Source organism: Caretta caretta, chromosome 6, assembly GCF_965140235.1.
Source record: "Caretta caretta isolate rCarCar2 chromosome 6, rCarCar1.hap1, whole genome shotgun sequence".
Taxonomy (NCBI): domain Eukaryota; kingdom Metazoa; phylum Chordata; order Testudines; family Cheloniidae; genus Caretta; species Caretta caretta.
In genome coordinates, this window is record NC_134211.1 from 108062967 (window position 1) to 108084609 (window position 21643).

The following is a 21643-nucleotide window of genomic DNA, read 5'->3' on the forward strand; positions in this document are numbered from 1 at the left end:
GTACTTTTTAATCCTCAACATCTAATTTGAAAAGGCAGGAAAACATTAGAAATGAGCCAAAGCCCCTTAAAGTGAATGGGAGTCTTTTTGCTGACTTCAGTTGGTTTTGGATTAGACCCATAGTGTATGGCTGTTTCTAAACAGAAATATGGAGCTATACATTTTCATCCTTAACTCGCAGGCTCTCCACCCTTGGAACCACCGTTCGCTATAATGCCAGTTCTGACAGCCAAGAGTTTGCAAGATTGGGCCTTTTCTTTTACTATGGGCTAAAATGTAAATGCCAATGTTTATTTTATAATGACTGTAAAATGTCTCAGACACTCAGAATCCCAGGTCCTTTCATATTTTAATGGGAACATTTTCTGTATCATATTAAATAAACTGCCATGTAATCGTGGTGCTCCAGTTGTTATGAAATTGCTGATTTGTGGTTGTGCAATTAGCTGACTCCAACTAAAAATGGCATTGTAGATATTCTGTACATGAAGTGGCAGATGATGGTCTATGAATTGTTCCATTGCCGCTTAGCGTGGGGTCTGGGCTCATTGCCCTTGTATCAGAGCTTATGGGAGATGAGAAGTTAAGGCAACCACAGAGTTAATACTTTGTAATTCAGCATCTCTAATACAGTACTTACACTGCTAACATGATACAAGCTATTTGTATCATCAAACAAAAGAGGCTGCTCCTTTGAAAGCAGATGAGGCCTGCACCTGCTGTGAAGCCAATCAGAGTTTTGCTGTTGACATACCGTGGGGCAGCACCGGGCCAGGCCTTTAAGTCTTTACTTCTTGGATTTAGAAAACTTTTTTCAGGATGTATAGCGGGTTCCCATGTTGAACTGGTTAGAGGAAAAAAAAGACCACCTACTAGATATTCACATCAGGGCTTGATGTAGGCCTCAGAAAGCAAATGCATCTGATGATTTAACTTGACCCCCTAGTTGCTTATAATGCTGTAAGGTTGGAGGAAGGAATGGGGATTTTTGTGTGTGAAAGGACAGACATTTGTTAAAAGTGGTACTAATAGTCTCCGGATTATATTTATTGTTTCACATATCCTTCCTGACAATATATTAGTTGTAACTGAAGCTCCTATTTCTTTCCCAGTGCACAGCTATTCCCTGCAGAGCTCCTTCAGGACAGTAGAGGTTGCAGTCCTGTCCCCATGCTGCATGGAGGAGCTCTCCATAGCTTCTACTGAAGCCTCTGGGCACTGATTGTACCTGTCCCATCATTTAGTGGTGTGGGATAGACAATACACAGGGACAGAGATCCACTTGCCTTTCCCTGTTTCTGCCCCCAAGTCCCCACCATACACTAGCATATAAGGACTCTCTGGGAAGCTGGGCTTCGTGAGTGTGTGGTAGATACCTTGTCTGCCTCGCCCAATCCTGCCCTTACTTGTGCAACAGAACCGTACATCATGTTGTTGTTATCGTCTTGTCCCCTGATACTCGTGCCAGGCCATGAAGTTCAAGAATGATTTCAGTCCTTTGTGAGGGCTTGAGCCAAGGTGTCAGATCTGAAGAGGGTCACTTTCCTTACAATATTACATTCAAAAGCATGGGCTATATCTCAGTCTCATCTCTGTTTATTTACATTCCTGTGGAGTGCCCTGTCTGCAATCTCACAATAGTAGCTGTTTTTTCTGCGATGCTTGGATATTAATCACAAGATTTTTTTATCTGTTGACCCTTTATTTCTGCTAATATTTTCCATGATAGGGCATCACTATCCTCAGCTATTGTCATTCTTACCTGAATTTCCTGTCTTCCAACTTTGGCCAAATCATCAGCTACCTCACTCCTATATATACCAACGAGTGATGAAATCCATTGAAAACTCAATCCATTGCCTTGCTTTCTGATCCTCTTAGCCTCCTTATGAATTGTATTGTTGGTAGTGTTCTGGTTTCTCTTGCAAAAGGACACACTGTGATTGCTGAGGAAGTCTGAGGAACAGCAAGTACACCTCCTCAAAATCTGCATAATTCAGCTGATTAGAAAGATATTGGGGGTGCTTTATCTGCCAAATGTTTGCCTAGTTTTTAAGTAATTATTTTGGGTGCACACTAAGGTTGAAATCCAGGCCTCGTTTAAGTCAACAGCAGAATTCCCATTGACTTCATTGGGACCAGGATTTCACTCTAATTGAATAGCCTCTGACAACTACTGTTGTGGAGCTGGCATGCTAAGTAGGCACAGTAGCATCTCTGTCACATCAATAATTAGCATCTTACTAAATATTTAGAAACCTCCTAATACTAAACAAGTAGATCATATTATATCCTGAATTTTTTATTTTTTTACAGCTCCCTTTGAAGTAAAATGAAGGTTCTGTGGAACGTGGGGAGACTAGAGCCCTGAAAGACTTGTAGTGCATTTTTTACATACAGGGCTAATGGTTAGTGGACAAAGAATTTTTGATCCATTTGCACATGTAATGGATGCAAATCTGGGAACATGAGGAAAAAAATGGTCTTATATATTTATATATGACTGACAGCTGTAAAATGAGTTTTGCAAATCTGGATCTATGTATATTCGTGCATACCTTATGCAGCAGACATGCATATATTGTGCGTACAATTTTTCTTACTGATTTTCAACGTTTATTAGTGTGTCATTTTAGTAGTGAATTCTCACGCCTATTAATTATGCTGTCCGTAAAGGAAAGACATTAGTCTATGCAAATACTTCCTTTTACTGTTTACTCATTGTAATGGGTTTCTTTTTAAGATAAATAATAAAATCTAAATATGAAACAACAAATACGTACGCATAAAAAAGTAATTCAGATAGTCTGAAATATTGTGTTAATTGTGGAAAAAGCATGTTTTCAGCTTGTCTTCTTTCAAAATAGCTCATAGATAGTAGAGTTTATTTCGGATGATTGAGTATAAGCGTCTTGTTGTGTATTCAAACCTAGGACATCTTAAAGTGCTTCTTTTCGTTCTTAAGGAATTAAATGGTTTTCATATCTTGACATGATATATCATTTTGAGGCTGAGCCAGTAATCTATCTGGGTTCAATCGGTAGCCCTTAGAACTGATAGCATATCTTACATCTCATCTGAAAATCATGCGTGGCTTGCCAATGCAGCTTTCTCTCAAAGAAACACAAATACAGCACCTCATCCTCCTTCGAATAGTATCCCTCCGTTAATATGTTCGGTAGGTGTGTTGCTAAAAAGGTTCCAGTGATATTTATACCGTTGCAGCTAAGGCTAGGCTCTTGTGTGCAAGAAATTCTGATCTTCTTGCAGAGATCTAAACCGATTGTTTTAGACATATGTTCATCTAGCGTTCAGTCCTTGTTAGGTCCCCATAGACCTAGATCCTATTTGTACTTTGTCCCAAGGTGATATTCCCTTCACAGTCCTCTCTTTCTAGTCCAAATCCATCAAGGCATTTTAGCAGTGCAAATGAATGATTAGAGATACTTCTGCCGGAATGTGCACAGTAGTGATTAATTAAATTAACTTGGCACTGGGAGTCAGCACTGGGTTTTATTCCCCTCGCTGTCACTGATTTATTGTGTGACTTTGGGCAAATCACTCAGGACCTGGTATTTTGAGGAGCTGAACACCTACAACTCCAGTTGAAGTTAGCTCAGCACCTCTGAAAATAACACCCTCAAAGTGCAGCTACAGCCAGAAAAAACTGCTTTCTCTTGCTCAATGGACCCAATCACTGTGTATATTAAGAGTCAAAACTGCTTATTTTTAGCAGGAAAATTAAGTGGGGACTGAGTTTGAGCCTCTTTCCCCTCCACTCCCAGGCATTTGGCAGCTAGCTTAAAATATTTTTGCGAGGGACCAGACCTATGCCTGTAGGATCAGAGAAATGTAGGGGTGGCTTAGAGCCACCTTTGCTCCAATCCCCACCAGACTTGTACAGAGCACAGCATGGCCACTTTGGTGACTTTGGCACAATTATTTTGTGATTTGGGCTAATAATTATTTAGAGACAAATTTTTCAAGCCATGCCCCTGCAACATACAATGGAATGCTGTTCATGCAGTGACAGATTGTATAGCAGTGAGATGAGCAGTGTAAGTCTACCCCCCTGAACCTGGTGACAGAAATACCTGCTGCAGTGAGGCATTTACACACTAAGGGCACGTCTACACTGGCAGAGTTACAGCGCCGGGAGTTAAAGTGCTGCTCAGAGAGCGCTGAAGGGAAACCCCTGTTCTGTGTTCACACTGTCAACTGCCTGTGCAATAGTGTGTTCACATTTGTGGTACTTTCAGTGGTATTTGGAGCGGTGCACTCTGGGCAGCTATCCCACAGAGCACCTCTTTCTCTTCTGCTGCTAAGAGTTGTGGGAACATGGAGGAGGTTGCAGGGCATCCTGAGTCCTGTCTCATGTCTCAGTGCCCCGTGATGCATTGCTTCGCATCCCAGCAGTCCCTGTGCTTCTGTCTGCATTTAGCGCCATCTTTCAATGGAATGGATCCCAAACTGCTGACCAGTATGCTGTTCGCTCTGACCAACACATCACGAGTGGTAGTGGAGTTATTCCTTAAACTACAAAGGCAAGAGGAGTGCGACATTGATCTCACCACGCATAGCAGCTACTACATGAGATTGCTTGTGGCATTCACGGAGGTGTTGACAACAGTGGAACACCCCTTTTGGGCTCGGGAAACAAGCACTGAGTGGTGGGATCACATCATGATGCACATCTGGGATGACGAGCGGTGGCTGCAGAACTTTCGGATGAGGAAAGCCACATTCATTGGACTGTGTGATGAGCTCACCCTAGCCCTGCGGCGCGAGAGCTGCCCTGCCATTGGAGAAGCATGTGGAGATTGCACTGTGGAAGCTGGCTACTCCAGACTGCTATCGATCGGTTGCTAACCAGTTCGGAGTGGGAAAGTCGACTATTTCCCTAAGTCTGCAGGGCCATTAGTCGCATCCTGCTCTGAAAGTCTGTGACTCGAGGCAATGTGCGTGACATTGTGGATGGCTTTGCACAAATGGGCTTCCCTAACTGCGGAGGGGTGATAGATGACACACACATTCCAATTCTGGCACCAGACCACCTAGCCCAGGGGTGGCCAACCTGAGCCTGAGAAGCAGCCAGAATTTACCAATGTACATTGCCAAAGAGCCACAGTAATATGTCAGCAGCCCCCCATCAGCTCCCCGCCACCCCCGCTCCCAGTGCCTCCCGCTCATCGGCAGCCCCGCAGATCAGTGCCTCCCCCTCCTTCTTCGCACCTCCTGATCAGCTATTTTGTGGTGTGCAGGAGCACCCCCCCACCCCCCAGCACATTGGAAAGCTGGCGCCTGTAGCTCTGGCCCTGGAGTCGGTGCCTATACAAGGAGCCGCATATTAACTTCTGAAGAGCCGCAGGTGGCTCTGGAGCCAGAGGTAGGCCACCCCTGACCTAGCCACTGAGTACATTAATCACACGGGGTGTTTCTCAATGGTTCTCCAGGCACTTGTAGATCGCCGTGGGCGTTTCACAGACATTAATGTAGGCTGGTCTGGAAAGGGGCATGAAGCACACACCTTTCGGAACACTGGCCTGTTCAGGAAGCTTCAAGCAGGGACTTTCTTCCTGAACCAGAAGATCACTGTAGGGGAAGTCAAAATGCCCATTGTGATCCTGGGAGACCCTGCCTACCCCTTAATGCCATGGCTTATGAAGCCATACATGGGGCAAGCTGACGGCAGCAAGGAGCGATTCAGCGACAGGCTGAGCGAGTGCAGAATGACTGTTGAGTCTGCTTTTGACCATTTAAAAGCCCGCTGGCACTGCCTCTGTGGGAAGCTGGACCTGGCCGATTACAATATTCCTATGTTTATAGCTGCGTGCTGTGCGCTCCATAATATTTGCAAAGGGAAGGGTGAAAGCTTCACTTAGGGCTGGACCACAGAGGTTCAGCACCTGGAGGCTGAGTTTGAACAGCCAGAGACCAGAGCTATTAGAGGGGTGCAGCGCGGGGCCATAGGGAACAGGGATGCTTTGAGGCAGCAATTTGAAGCTGAAAGCCACTAATATTTGTTGCTATGCTTGGGAGTGCAGTGCTTGTAATACTAGGAGGTAATTGGTGCAGACGATGCAATATATGGATTTAACATAATTGTATGTTGTTTTGCAGGTTTCTTTTTGCTTTAAATTAATAGAATAAAGATTGCTTTCAAACCAACACAATTCTTTTATTAAAAAACAACAACCGGAGGAGAAAATCAAACCAAGAAAAAAAAAAAAACAGCAGTGAGGGGGATGGGGGAAGGGAAGGTCCCATGAGGAGGAGGGGTCCCGGGATGGCTAAAGATTTGTGTACGTCCAGGGGTCGTATCCAGCCTTCTCCTTCGGAGTACAATGCAGCGGGTGCTGTTCTTCAGCAGGGCCAAACTGCAGAGGGATGGGTGTTGCGTGCAGTGGGTAGTGGGAGTCCGCAGTGCCGGACTGTGAGGGGGGAGGAGTGGAATGCCGCAGGTATAGACTGGAGCCAGGAGGTTCCTAATAAGTGTTTGTTGACGGTGTCTGGGGCGGGGGGAGAGCACATGGGAAAGAATTTTATGACAGCGGCTGCAGGGGAGGGCAGGCGCGGAGCTGCTTGGTTTGAAGAGATAGTATCACCTGGAGTATGTCTGCTTGGCTCTCCATAACCTTTAAGAGCTGCTCCATGGCTTTATTCTGGCATGCCACGTTCTCCTTTCAGTCCCTCTTCTCGCTGTCCTGCCACTCCTTCAATTCCTGTTTCTCAGCGGCGGAGTGCATCATAACCTCATGCAGAAAGCCCTCCTTAGTTCTTCTTGGCCACTTTCTAATTCTGTACAGCCGTTCAGCCACCGATAACAAAGAGGGAGGCTGCGCTCCCAAGGTCATCTCTGTGAAGTTTAAATGCAACATTTTACAGAAGCAGTATTGTTTGCAATACAGAGAATGCTGATTCATTGATTTAAAACACAGCCAGTACTCACACACCTGTCACTGTCTGGCTGACCCCAGACAATCACACATGAGCCACAAGACCCCCAAAATGGTGAGTAGCCCCAGGGGCAGGGTAAATCACTCTTCCTGGATCCTGCTGTACACTGGGCACGTGGCACTCGGGTAGAGCCAGCACTGAAGGGGAGGCCTGATAATCATTTCTGTCCTCACACTTTCCACAGGATGTGACCATTATGGAAGGTATCTCGCTGCTGAGGGTGAGCAGGGAATCAAGGGAGGGTCTTCTCCAAGCCTGCGACTTCTGCCCTGGCCCCTATGCAGCTTGCCTGTGAGCAACAATGGTCTCCCTGCCCCCATGGTGTCACAGCAGCATGGGAAAGTTACTGTTAATGGGGCAAGAAACAAAGCAGCTCTGCTGAAGAACCTGTAGGAACGGATTGCCCAGTATCTCCATGAGAGTTTCCTGGAGATCTCTGAGGCAGATTCCCATGAAGAGAGGGAGTCAATCAACAGCCTGTTCCACCGCTCAGACTAGGCATGTGGTGGGAGACTGCTTCCTGCAACCCTCCTGCCCCCAACAACTCGCTTCAGCAATTCCCAAAACCAAATCCACTTAGCAGGGGCCTCCTCTTCTGTTTCCACTTCACCAACATCTGGCAGTTGTGACTGGCTAGCCTCCTCCAGGGTAGAAAAGAGCTCCTGGTTGCATGCATCTCTGACCTCCGAGTCATCCTCTGCCTCTGGGTCTCCTCCACATCCTCGTCCAAGATTTCCTTCTTCTGGCTTGATCCACTTTTGACTGGCACGCGAGCCACCGAAGTATGCATAATGCCGTTCGCAGTGGAGGTGGGATCGCCACCAAGTATCGCGTCCAGCCCTTTGTAGAACTATCAGCTTGTGGGCGCAGCACCGGTTTGTCTCCCGCGCCTCGTGGTAGGTGTTCCACAGCTCCTTCACTTTGACCCTGCACTGCAGTGTATCCTGGTCCTGGCCCCTTTCTGCCATGCATCCTGAAATCTGTCTGTAGGTATCATAATTCCTACAGCTGGAGTGCAGCTGGGACTGGACAGCCTCCTCTCCCCAAATGCTGATGAGGTCCAGCAGCTCGGCATTGCTCCAAGCGGGGGATCACCTGCTGTGTGGTGCAGCCATTGCCACCTGGAAAGATGCGGTGAGCCCACTGCACGCATCACCGAGCAAACAGGAAGGGGACTTTCAAATTCCAAAGGAATTTATGGGGTGGGGATGATGGTTGGTTGGTCACCTGAGGGCAGGGCAGTAGAGTTCAAACCGATGACCAGAGAGGCGAGAACAGGCATTGTGGGACACCTCCCGGAGTCCAGTCGCAGCAGTGTAATCGACCAGGGTGTCTACAGTGGCACCACAGTGCTGTAGCCCCAGCGCAGAAAGCCACACGCCTCACGTTGGGGTGGCTTTTTTACAGCGCTACAGCTGTGCAGTTTCTGCGCCCTAAGTGGCTTGGCAGTGTGTACACCTCGGGAGTTACAGCACAGAAAGCTGCTTTACTGCACGGAAACTTGCCAGTGTAGACAGGGCCTAAGTGGATGTCGTCTCTTGCTACGCATAGGAGCCAGAGAAAGGACATGCCACTGCGTCCGGGAGCCACTTGAGGTAAGCGATGCTCGGAGCCTGCCCCCCCCTGAGTGTCTCCCCATACCCCAACCCCCTGCCCCAGCCCTGATCCCCCTCCCACTCTCCAAACTCCTCGATCTCAGCCCAGAGCACCCTCCTACTCCCCAAACTCCTCATCCCCAGCCCCACCCCCAGAGCCCGCACCCCAACCCCAATTTTGTGAACATTCATGGCCCACCATACAATTTCTATTCCCCGATGTGGCCCTCTGGCCAAAACGTTTGCCCATCCCTGGTCTGTCACATAGTTTGGTGACATTTTCCTATCTCTCAGTGACTGCTGAGAATCCCACGCACACATCCTGTGATGTTTTACTGTGATCCCAATATCGGCCAGTTGAACAGGTTTTTAAAATCAGTTCTGTGATAGTAAAAAAAAAAAAAAAAAAAAAAAAAAAAAGACAAAATAAATTAAAATAAAATAAAAATGTCATAAAATAGCTCTCTATTATCATCTAGAAGCAGCTTTGTTTCCTTGCTCTTGTCACTTGCACTTCAGCTTTATTTTTTAAAATCTTCAGGAGTTGTAACCTGGAATAGTATTTACATCAGGCCAGATTCTCTGCTGCATGTTGCAGGAGGCTTAGCACAGGCTGTGTAGCACAGGCTGGGAAAAGGAAGAGGGGGCTGACTCCCACCTTTTCCCTCTCCAAATTCTGACCTGTCTGGGGGCCTGCCTGGTCCCTAATGCAACTTAGACCACCCCAGGTTACGCACTCAGAACTGAATAAGTACTATTCAGCATGAGTAAGGACTGCATTGATTATCAACTCTTTTGAGCAGATACCAATGCAATTGGTGACTTTCCTTGCCTGCACTGAGGGTTTGCACTGATATGCTAGCTCAGTGGTTCTCAAACTATTGTACTGGTGACCCCTTTCAGATAGCAAGCCTCTGAGTGTGACCCCCCCCTTATAAATTAAAAACACTTGTTTATATATTTAACACCACTATAAATGCTGGAGGCAAAGCAGGGTTTGGGGTGGAGGCTGACAGCTTGCGACCCCCCCCCCATGTAATAACCTCACAACCCCCAGAGGGGTCCTGACCCCCAGTTTGAGAACCCCTTTGCTAGCTGCTGAAATTAGAGGTATCCCTCAATATAGACAAGGTCTCTGTGTTTTGTACAGGATCAAGTACAGTGACTGTGTTGCACAAATGATAATAATTCTGTTGGGTTTTTTTTTTTTTTGTCACTGAATCCATGACAAGAAAAACTAATTAAATGCTTTTAATATCAACATTACCAGTGGAAAAAATGGCAGTTGATCTCATCTTAATCCATATTCTCGGTCTTGGACTATTGCTTCTTTTCATCTTTTTATACTGAACAAATTTTCTTTTCTTTTCTTTTCTTTTTTTTAAACCAAGTGTTATTTCCTGCTCTCTCTTTTTTGGTAAAACTTCCGTTTTCCTGTTTGGGTATAGGGCTTTATGCATACACTCTCAAACTGCATTACTGTCGAGTTTTTGTTCCGCTCTATAAATTGGAGAAACAGAATATCTGATTTAGCACAAATTACGTGTGACAGATTGATAATACATTGTTTCTGAATCTTCTGCTAAATCCTTTTTTCAATGGCAAGCTGGTAAGTACCTGGGGACTCTACCATGAATATATAATGACTTTGTTGACCAAAATTCATATGGTGTAATATAAAGAATAGCATGTCCTATTTAAACTGTACTTTCAGAAGGTTTGTGTTTCAGTTATGAAAAGATAATTAGATTTTTGTGGCAATAATAGATTGCTCTGATTCTGGCTTCCAGTGCTGAACTTGATTCACTGGGCCAAATTCGTCTCTGTTGCAAGTCAAATGATTTAAGTGGAGTTATCAGAGATTCATTTGTCCCATTGAGAACTGAATGGGAATAAGAATTCACCTGTGTGGATCTCATTGAAGGATCAAGGCCTTATATAGTTTGTTGTGTCGTGTACAGTTATGCATGTGTCTGTGTCCTGATGGATAGTGTCATGTTTGTAATTTGCATATGTTTGAATTTTTTAAAATCTTTGTTTAAAACGTTGTTCTACTCAAACACACTCCAATGGCTTTGAGAGTGTTTGTCTGAAAGCATTAGCTGGTGTCTAAAATTTGCATTTTCCGTTCACAGTATAGTTTCTGATTGTGCATGTTGTTTCAGTATTTTCTAAAATTAGTTACTTCTTGTTCTTATTTCTATAAAAAGGGAAGTAGTTTACATTAGCAATGGCCTGATCTTGTAAGGATACTTCATTACAATTTTATATCTCAGCATATGTAATAGACTAATCAAGTCTGTGTCATTTTTTCCCTACGCTTACCATCCTGATACTTACTTCTAAGAATTTGGTGTGTGTAGTGGAGGTTGTTTGCAAGATGGCATGTGGGATGCTATAAAGTACCGCACTTTATTACAGGAAGATACAGTGAATAGGTTAAAGAGTTAATGGATCAGTGAAGTGCTGGAGAGGGTGGAGGTGTGCATACATTGCTTAAATAGCTTGAAGGTCAAAGGAAAGCTTCCGCCCTGGAGTATGGCATGTTCCTATCTGTAAGCGGGGGAATAGTTCCGCTCTTGTGGGGAACTTTCCTAGCTTCTGCACTACCCTGGTTAAGTGGGCTAGCAAAAGGATCTGAGTCCTCGCTCCCACTTCCTTTACCCAGTGGCCTCCCTGCCCTTGAGGACTCCCCTTCCACTCTCCTGTCTGGCAGAGTCCTCGTAACCCCAACAAGGCTGGACCCAGGATTCCTGGGGGGCTCGACCCCCAACCCTGCTTTGGTCACCTAGGACAGGAGCTAGGGTGTCCCCACTCCGGGGTACTCTCTCTGCATTGGACACTTCTCTGATCCACTGACCATTACATACAAGTTAAAACAAATGCAAGTTATTTAATCAACAATTAAATTTAAAAAGAATAAGAAAAAATGGGAAAGGTTAAAGGAAACACATCACCCCGCTCTGTGGCAGGGAGCATCACAAACGGTGTCTCTGGAATGTCAGGGCAGTTCACAGTCTGTTCCTTGTAAATCCCAGGCCTTCTTCTCAGGCCCTGGCTTTGCTGCAGAGATGCTGTGGGTTGGACACTTGCTCTGGTGGTGGCCACATGCTCTCAGGCTCTAAGTGGTAGGACCCTTCTTCCCAGTGTTGCCCCCGCTCTGTCGGGGTTACGATCCAAGCCTGGCCTGCAGAGCCCCATGACTGAGGCGTCTCCCTGTGCTGGGCCTGCTGCCCCAGGGTCCCCCTCGCTCTCCCCAGCTGCTCACCGCACCCAGCTCCAGACTGCTCCAGCCCCAGCTGCACCACTCGGTCTCTGCAGCTGCTGCTGCTCTGCCTCCAGCTCCCTGGGCTGCTTCTTTTGCCCCTCTGCCTCTGGTTGCTACAGCTCTGCTCCCAGGACAGGTTTGCTCTGCAGGCTGCTTCTGTGACTCTGCTCCCAGCACTGACCTGCTTCCTGGGCTGCTTTTCTGGCCCCTCTGGCTCTGGTTGCTGCAGCTCTGCTCCCAGGGCAAGTCTGCTCTCTCTGGGCTGTGCCTCTGGCTTTGGAGCTGCAGCTCTGCTCCCAGCACAGGGTCTGCTCTCTCTGGGCTGTTTTTCTGGTCCCTCTGGATCTTGATTAGTCTCCCCAGCTCAGCTTGAGCCCCTGGTTTCTCCTTAGCTCGGCCCCACTCTGTGTGACCCAGGCAATTCCAGCTCACGCAGAGGACGGGACCTCCCTGACCTCCTGACTCCCTGATTAGCCTGCCCGCCCTGTCATTCAGGCTGATCTGGAGCATTGGCCTCTCCCCATTGTTCCTGGGGGCTGTCAGTCTCAGGGTCCTGATTCCCATAGACCCTTCCCCCTTTTTAGTACTGGGAGCTAGCAACTAAAACACCCCCACTGAATGTTAGTAAGGGGGCAACAGTCCCCTTACATAAGTATCTGACTATTTTGGCAGGAGTGATGTTTTTTAATGACTAAATTGCTGAGTATGAGATGCCTTTTGTTCAGCAGCTGTTTATATTTTTTTAAGATGCTGAGTTGACGTGCTCCCAAGTGGAGTTTGCCTTGAAACCCTTTTTTCCTTAAGCTAATTGTTCTGTTTCGCAAGAATGTATCAGAACAGGAAACAGAGGAGTTAAAATGAATTCACCAGCTACTACCCAAAATCTTAGCAGGATAAACTAAGTGCTGGGGCCAGATTCTGCTCCCAATTTCATTGGTGTAAATACAGAGCAACTCCATCAGCCCTGATCTGATTCGCTGCTGACTCGCAGCTCATACGCCATTTATATGTGGGTAGCAGACATAAACAAATCAGAATTCTCTATTCATTCACATCAGTGGTATAGTAGGATAGAATTGGTGGGAGATTACTATCAGACCTCTATGAATCATCTGTTACTGTGTGGTGTCTCTTTACATATGTTATACTTGCATCCCAGATTACCTCACGGTCATGTCTCAGTGCTTTGATGCAGCAAGTTACAAGTAAATAACTGTGAGCCTTATTGAGCATGGCTACACTACATGAATTTTCACACTGAAGTGACTAAGCCCCCAAAGTCCTGGCCTACTAGGACTGGACTCTCAGTGTAAACTCTGGATTCTCTATGACGTGTCTCTTCTTTGGTTTCCAGCTCACAAGTCTACATGGATGTCTTCACACATTACTCAATATAGTGTTTTAATAACCTCAGAAAGGAGAAATCAATTAAGGGGAACACCATCAGCATAAAGAGCAACTTCTGAACCCTGTTCTTTTATAACAACACATAGTAGTTGGCATCGTGCTTGTTAGTCACACAAACCTTCTCTGTAAACTACTTCCTTATCTGTCAGGCATGTTCTGAGGCTTAATTCATTAACAACATCAAGCCTTTTTGAGATGTATGGATGAAAGATTATATATATATATATATATATATAATGTGTGTGTGTAGGGGTTCTCAAACTGGGGGTCGGGACTCCTCAGGGGTTGCAAGGTTATTACATGGGGGGTCGCGAACTGTCAGCCCCTACCCCAAACCCCGCTTTGCTTCCGGCATTTATAATGGTGTTAAATATATTAAAAAGTATTTTTGACTTATAAGGGGCGGTCGCACTCAGAGGCTTGCTATGTGAAAGAGGTCACCAGTACAAAAGTTTGAGAACCACTGAGTACAGGATTGTTGTAATTTTTGTTATTGGTATCTTTGGATTTAAGATATTATATAGAGACATGGGAGTTTTAACAAAGAAGCAATTTAAGGGTAAGGCTGTGAATGGCTATAGGCAGATGCACAGTGTGGATGAATCTTCCCCCTTTGACAGCTCATCCAAGGGCCAGCTACAATTACAATCCCTCGATGCACATCAAAGGCGGTGGAAAGGAGGCTGGTGCATAGCTTGCCTCCTGTTCACCAGACTTCAGAGTGCATTAGAGAAGGGAGCATAAAAGGTGGTGTGACCTGAGCAGATCCTTCCGTGCATTGGGTCATAGGGGGGATGAGAGACCATGCCTCCCCCTTAGTTGGGCCGGTGGCTAAATGCCCTCAACCTTCACAACAGTTTTGGTCAAGGGAGTTTTCCACTTGTTCCCATTGCTGCTCTAATGCAGGAGCAGAGTCCTGCCTCGCTTGGTATCTGGTAGAGCAGGGGTGAGCAAACTTTTTGGCCCGAGAGCCACATCTGGGTGGGGAAATTGTATACAGGGCCATGAATGTAGGGCAGGGGGTTGGGGTGCGGGAGGGGGTGCGGTGTGCAGGAAGGGGCTCAGGGCAAAGGGTTATGGTGCAGGTGGAGAATCAAGGCAGGGGGTTGGGGTGTGGGGTGCAGGAAGGGTTCAGGGTGTGGGCTCTGGCCCCGTGTCGTTTACCTTGAGCAGTTCTGGGATAGCAACAGCGCGCAGTGGGGCTAAGGAAGGCTCCCTGCCTGCCCTAGCCACGCGCTGCTCCCAGAAGTTGCCAGAATATCTGGCAGTGACTCCTGTGGGTAGGGTGGGGCAGACGGCACCGCTGCATGCTGCCCTTGCCTGCATGTACCACCCCTGAAGCTCCCATTGGCCACGGTTCCCTGTTCCCGGACAATGGGAGCTGCGGGGGGCGGTGCCTGCAGGCGAGGGCAGTGCATAGAGCCTTCTGCCCCTCCTCCCCCAGGGGCTGCAGGGACATGGTGCTGGGCGCTTCTGGGAGCGGTGCAGGGCCAGGGCAGACAGGGAGCCTGCCTTAGCCCCGCTGCGCCACATCCCGTGGGCCAAATTGAAAGCCCTGATGGGCCGGATCTGGCCTGCAGGCCACAGTTTGCCCTCCCCTGTGGTAGAGGATCCTCCAGAAGTGATGCTGACTTCGGACAGGAAGTAGAAGTGGTAGATTGTATGGCAGGACAAAATTAGCGACCTAGTCATATCTGCAGCAAATGCTAAGATGCCAAATATGGGAAATGTTTTACTTGTAGTAACTTGACTGAATGCTTTTTTGCTCTGAAGTTTCTAGAGGTATTTTTAAGCTCTATTTGAATAAGTAGGTTGGACAAAAACTGCAAATATGGTGCCACTCCATAAATGGCCATTTCTTTAAATAATTACATCTAATTAAAAAATATTTTCTTCCCACCCTAATCATTGAAATAATTCTGTTTAGCAGAGTAGTCCATTAGAGTTTGCAGCTGACCCCAGCTGCTGCAGGAATGTGGTCTCTACCTTTGTATCTTGTTAACCTCTGAGGTTAATGTTCGTATATCACACTAGCCATACTTCTCATTATGTACAATTTCTTATTTACATAGGTTTTTTTAAAGGTAATGTCGGATGAACTATATCAGCATGTGAACCCAGCTTCTACTTGCACAGGAGGTTTAACCACACAAATGCGACTTCCTGTAAAAAGTACAATATGTTAAAAACATATTGTAGAGGGCTTTTGTAATTTTTCCTTGTGAAGTGGATTTGTTGCAAGGTAGAAAAAGTCCTTGACCACCCAAATAACTTCTGATATCAATAATAACGATCAGGCTGGTGAGAAGAAAAATAGTACAAACCAAGTTTTGATAAACAAAATGAAAACAAAAGTTTAGGAAAATGTTCACTAACTACCAGTTTGCAACTTCAAAGAACTTTACAAAAACTCCTTAGTTAATGAAGATAACTAAGTAATTATTAGCATCCTCATTTTAAAAAGTGAGGCATATTCTTAGCTTTTGTGAAATATCAAGTCAGTGGAGCTATGGCTGTTTACACCAGCTGAGGATCTGCTCCAGGGAAACGGACTGAGTTTTGTGTAAGTCTGAGAGCCAGTATGGGCTTCAGTGGTACTACTCACATGCTCCAGTACTTTGCTGGATCGGGGTCCGAGTGCTCAACACTGTGCAGGATGCAGCCTTTAGTTCTGAAATTGGTTAGTTCCATGGTCACTATAATCTTTTGTGGGAGTGAGTTCCATGGCCCAATAAAGGCTATGATCAGCTGTCATGGTTACAGGGTGAGCTGTGGTTTAGCTCCTTTTAGTCCCTCTCAAGTGCACGCCTCCTGGGTGGAATTACGTGGCCCCAGTGTTCTTAGACTGGATCTCTGGGCTGCAGCTCCCCTGTGAAACAGTTAGCATGACAGACCCAACTGGGTTTGGCACCTGGGAGCCTCTGAGCAGTTGCTGATTTAAAGAGACTCAAAAACAGCTTCTTCAAAACAAAGGGTTATTTATTAACCCGAAGGTACATAGCAAGCAGAGAAAGAGGCTAACAACAGAAGGCCTATCCATCTGGTCTTACCTAACTATATTCTTTGCTTGCAAGCTCCAGCAGCTGCTGCCTGCTCACCTCCCTTTCTCTCTATGCTGGTGTCTTTAATGGTTTAGTGCTCCTTTGATCTTAGGTTCCAGCCTGGGAAAGGTTCCTTTAATTCCATGCAGTCATGCAGAAAAATATCAAACAGGTAAATTGAAATGCAACTGATATTCATAAAAAATAATACAGATATCTCCTTGTTCTCCACATAAGCATTTTACGTTCTCTTTCGTCACAATTCTAATATGGCTTACATTATCTTTGGTAACCTTTACAATGAACATGGTTCTAACTGCTGCTATAGAGGATGTGGTCCATTACATAGGGCACTGAACTGGAAGTCAAGAGACATGGGTTGTGATTATTATTAGTCATCTTTCTTATGGTAGTCTCCAGGAGTCAACCAAGAACAGGGCTCCATTGTGCTAGCCACTGTACAAACATAGAATAAGAGACAGTCTCTACACTGAAGAGCTTACAATCAAAAGGCTTGTCTTCACTGCAGTATTAACTCAAGGTAAATTAAGTGTTGCCTCTAACTCGACTCTCAGGTGACCACTGATCCCTTATTTTAAGGGATCATCCCTTATTTCTTTGATTTGTCTCTTTAGGGTGACACCCATCCCTTATTTGAAGATGTATTGAATTGTATTAAAACTGATAGTAAGTACCATTTTAAACATTAAATTGAAGCTTATAATAATTGCATTGTATATCTGAGGGCAGTGGAAGTATACACTTAAGAGAAAAATACATGATGTGCTAGAGGAAATGGTGTTTGCCTAAAATGTCCCTTACAATAAAGCCTTGTCTCTTAATTTTTCCTGTGGTTTTCCCTTTTTTCCATCCAACAAAGACACTTACCCTACCCGACTTCCTTTCACGGTTCTCTACCACAAAGTAGGTGGTGCTTTAAACTCGAGCTAGCTGGCCTAAGAGGAGGTTGGGGTTGCAGCTCCCATGCTGCTGATAATTGAGCTAGTAATCGAGTGGGAACTCAGCTTCTCTGCTGTTAATTCAATCAGTCTGTGCAAATGTTCTCACTTAAGCGTCACTGACCGGAATGTGGGCAGTCGGGCCAAGTGACTGGATCAAGAGTTGGCAGTCAGGGATAGGAACCCAGGGTCAGAGTTGGAGTCAGAGTCCAGAGCCAAAGGTCAGGGTGAAGTCAGAGACAAGGTTTAAAGCCAGGTTATCTGAAGTGGCAAAGCAGGGGAAAGGCTGGATCCAGGACAGGAGTGGGGCTGGAACAAGGCAGGAAAAAGGCTGGAGTGAGCGTGGGAACAAGCAGGCAAAGGACCTAATGCAAACGTGGGTGAATACTTGAGCTGCCATTGGCCTAATACTGCTGCTGGGCTTAAGAGCATGCCTCTTGGTTCTTCTAGCCAATTGGGTGGCTTGGCCAATCAGGTGATTCTGCTGCAAGCCAACTCTTATTCAGCTCTCAGTCCTTTGTTCCTCACTAGGTAGGTAGAGCTAGCTGGTTCCAGGCTCAGCTACCAGCCCTAATTCATGACATCGAACAAGGCTAACTCAAGTAGTTAACTTGAGAGTGGCTAATTTAACCTAAAACTGCAATAAAGACAAGGCCTGAGTAGACAAGACAGACAAGTGAACAATGCGCTGGCAGCAAATATCATATTCTGCATTTTATTTTATTTTTTTGCGAGGTGAGGAGGTTGGTTTTTTTAAAATTTAAATCCTTGGATGGAGTTATCTGAGGGGGGGATTCTATCCCTGGCCTGTACCTCAGGTACCCCAGTGTAAATGAGGATAATTATATTTACCATAATTTCTATAGTGCTTTGAGATCTGTGGATGAAAAGTGCAGCTGACCTAGCTTAATTGGTGTCTGTGTTTCTGTTGAAATAATAATAAAATTATTTTCTTATTAAAATTAAATACTATTGTTAAAATCAGTTCAACATAGTATAGTAGTTCAAATAACCTTATATTTGGAGATCAGTTTTTCCTTTTTACTGTTTTTTACATAGAAAAGGGTGATCTGAGCCTAAGTAATTCAGAGGTTAAATTATTTCATTTTTAAGATTGTCCCTTTAAAAAAAAAACCTGCAGTATTGTACAGTAATGGCCCTGCAGAGATCCTGCAGTAATACACTGCAGTATCTCTACTGTAAGCTGCAGTGTTTTAGACCATTACAGTAGAATATTTCAGTACTTTTCTCATAAGGGAGTGTTTATATCCAGCCATGGGCCTTAAGAGAAATACATTTGATTGTCTCAGCTCAGTTCATAGTAAATTATGGGTAAAAAAACCCCAACAACCCTACTACAACTGTAGGGCAGGGCTACACAAAACACAGTGGCATGACTTCTCCCTAAAGGATCGTGTACATTGCAGGAAAACTCACTTGCCTTCACAACTTTTTCCCTGTGAATCAACAGAACATTTTATTTTTCAGCTTGCATAAAAAAGAGCAACATATTTCACATGCATTCATGCTACCATGGATGTTTTCTGAATTATTACATTTTTTTTAATATTATAGAGGGTAATTCTACAATAACCAGAATGCAAATTAACAATTAATGCCATGACATCAATACAATCTGTTCAGTGGGTTTCATTAATATTACATCTCAATCAAACACTTACGCCATTTAAACAATTTTTATTACTGCCCCAGCTACACGCCTTAAATGATCTAGAATTCTCTTGTTCTATCCTATGGCACAGTACTTTAAATATGTTGAAAATATAGATATCTCTGAGAGATATTGTCTAAAGTAGCTTTGCAAGTATATTCCATGGTTGCTTTACTTACACAAAAGTACTCAGATTTTAAATAAATTTAGGCCACATTCTGATACCCTTACTCATGTTGAATAATGTGACAGATATGGCAATTTCCTGCAATGTTGTTGGGAGACTTTATTGAATTATCTTTTGGTGCCCTTAACTGTGAAATATACAACCTTAGTGAACAAATAACTCAATTGAAGTCAGTATTTCTTGTGCAGTAAGAAGCTGCTATATGTGAGCGTAAAGATATCAAAATCTAGCCCTCTAATAATATGTAAATTAATGAGATCTGTGCATGGAGGGGTTCATCTATGTCTGCATATCCCCACTCCTGTATGGAAGGTTAGCTCAGACCCATTCCAAAGGCTTTTCTGTGGACCAGCACCTAATGAAAGGTGCTCTGTATCCTTTGATATCACTGGCAGTGGAGGGCCATTCGCACCTAACAGGATCAGGACCTTCAAGAACAACTCCTACGTCCTCCACAGCAACCCTGGAAACATATCACATATCCTACAGTAGGTAAGATGTTAGCAATGCTGGTAAATGAGCCTTTATCTTTGAATGTTCCAGATTACATGTGTCAGTTTTCAGGGAAGACAAACCATCAGGAAGAAATTATATCTTAACTCATTGTTTCATAGATTCCAAGGCCAGAAGGAACCATTGTGATAATCTAGTCTGACTTCCTGTATAACACAGGTCATAGAACTTTTCCAAAATTATTCCGAGAGCATATCTTTTAGCAAAACATTCAAACTTGATATTAAAATTGTCAGTGGTGGAGAATGCACCGTGATCCTCGGTAAATTGTTCCAATGGTTAATTACCCTCACTGTCAAAAACGTCCAGGTGAGTCGCATCATATGCGCATTTAACTTACATGAATTCAACTATATGCACTCAGCAAAAAAAAAAAGAAAAATAACAAGATACCTGTAAATAGTGCGGGCGATTCCACCCACCATTCCACTCAATGAGTATATGCCCCAGAGTAAGCGTGAGATGGGAGATGTGAATTTGCTGTTCCCTCAGTCAGTCTCAGTTCCCACGTACCTCTCATAGTGTGAACATCTCGCCATGCTGAGTGTGATTCTAGTTTTTAAAATACTGTACGTATTTTTCGTACAACATGGCCCTTAAACGCAAGCGAACTACTTCATCTGGTACACAACCGAAGAAACAGTGATCTGTTCCAATGCTGGAGGAAAAACTGGCTGTGTTGGACTTATTGAGAGACAGTATGTCAGTCTCCAACATGGCATGTAAATATGGCCGCAACGAATCTAGCATCCATGCCATCAAGATTTGAGAGAGAGAAATTTGTCAAGCCGTGGCATCAAGTGCTCCAGTAACCGCTAAGGTGGTGAGCCAGGTGCATGATAAGACTTTAGTGAAGACTGAAAAGGCATTAAACTTATGGCTGGAAGACATGAACCATAAACGTGTGCCTATCGATGGCAACACGTTGCAAGAAAAGGCTCTTAGCCTCTACGCGCTGTTCAAACCTCCCCCCGAAGAGGGACAGCCTTCTGATGGGAAGGAATTCAAAGCCAGCCAAGGTTGGCTTAACAGTTTTAGGAACCGCTTCAACCTCAAAAATGTGCAGACTACTGGTGAAGCTGCATCTGTCAATGAAGAGGCAGCAAAAGCCTACCCCGAACAATTAAAGAAAATCATACAAGAAAAAAATGCCCAACTGCACTTACACTTTGAAATCAGAAAGACAGGCCCCTGGCTTGAAAGCAGCTAAAGACCATGTGACTGTGTTGTTTTGTGGCAATGTGGCTGGGTATTTAATAAAGCTGGGCTTGCCCTACAGGACTAAAAATCCCTGTGCCCTAAAAGGCAAGAACAAAAATCTCCTGCCTGTGTTCTGGCAATCAAATAAAAAGGCTTGGGTGACGGCAGCGTTATTTCTGGATTGGTTCCACAAGTGCTTCATTCCAGAGGTCAAGCGGTACCTCGAAGAGAAAGGACTTGACTTTAAAGTGTTGCTGATCGTAGACAGTGCTCTTGGCCACTCTGCGGCACTCCGGTTTGCACATAACGACATTGAAGTCTTCTTTCTCCCCCCCAATACCACCTCCATCCTCGAACCTCTCGACCAAGGCGTGATTCGCTGTTTCAAGGCCACATACACGAGGCTTACGTTCTCACGGATACGTAGCACTATGGATGCTGATCCCAGTCATAATGTGGTGGAGTGTTGGAAGTCCTTCAACATTGCCGATTGCATCACTTATATTAAACAGGCAGTGGATGCAATCAAGCCTGAAACAGTCAATGCATGTTGGTGAAACCTATGGAAAGAATGTGTGAATGATTTTAAGGGTTTCCCAACCATTGACAAGTGAAATGCATCGTTCAGGTGGCCAGGCAAGTGGATGGTGATGGTTTTGTTGACATCCTTGAGGAAGAAATTGAAGAATTTAATTGAGAGCCATAGAGAAACATTGACTAACGAAGAGTTAGAGGAACTGATAAAATAGTCTACAGAAGACGAAGATGATGATGATGAACAGGAAGAGCCAGCAAGTTGGAATCTTCATAAATTTGCTGAAGTGTTCCAAGCAGCGAAACACGT

At 44.9% G+C, this 21643-nt stretch overlaps 1 protein-coding gene and 1 long non-coding RNA gene across 5 annotated transcripts in view; one reads left to right on the plus strand and one right to left on the minus strand.

Annotated features, from left to right (window-relative positions):
• The window catches only part of LOC142072581 (uncharacterized), a 28329-nt gene extending 12320 nt beyond the window's left edge, over nucleotides 1-16009 (minus strand). The window contains exon 1 of the long non-coding RNA XR_012669074.1: nucleotides 15833-16009. This is a non-coding gene — a long non-coding RNA (uncharacterized LOC142072581). The remainder of the gene's footprint in view (nucleotides 1-15832) is intronic.
• EVL (Enah/Vasp-like) overlaps nucleotides 1-21643 on the plus strand; it is a 208888-nt gene that overhangs the window by 75757 nt on the left and 111488 nt on the right. The window contains exon 1 of one of the 4 annotated variants that reach the window (XM_048853437.2): nucleotides 10019-10161. The exons of the other annotated variants lie outside the window; for them this stretch is intronic. Coding sequence (XP_048709394.1) covers nucleotides 10151-10161 — 11 coding nt within the window. The 5' untranslated portion in view covers nucleotides 10019-10150. Of the gene's footprint in view, nucleotides 1-10018; nucleotides 10162-21643 lie in introns of those variants that run through there. 4 annotated transcript variants of the gene reach the window in all.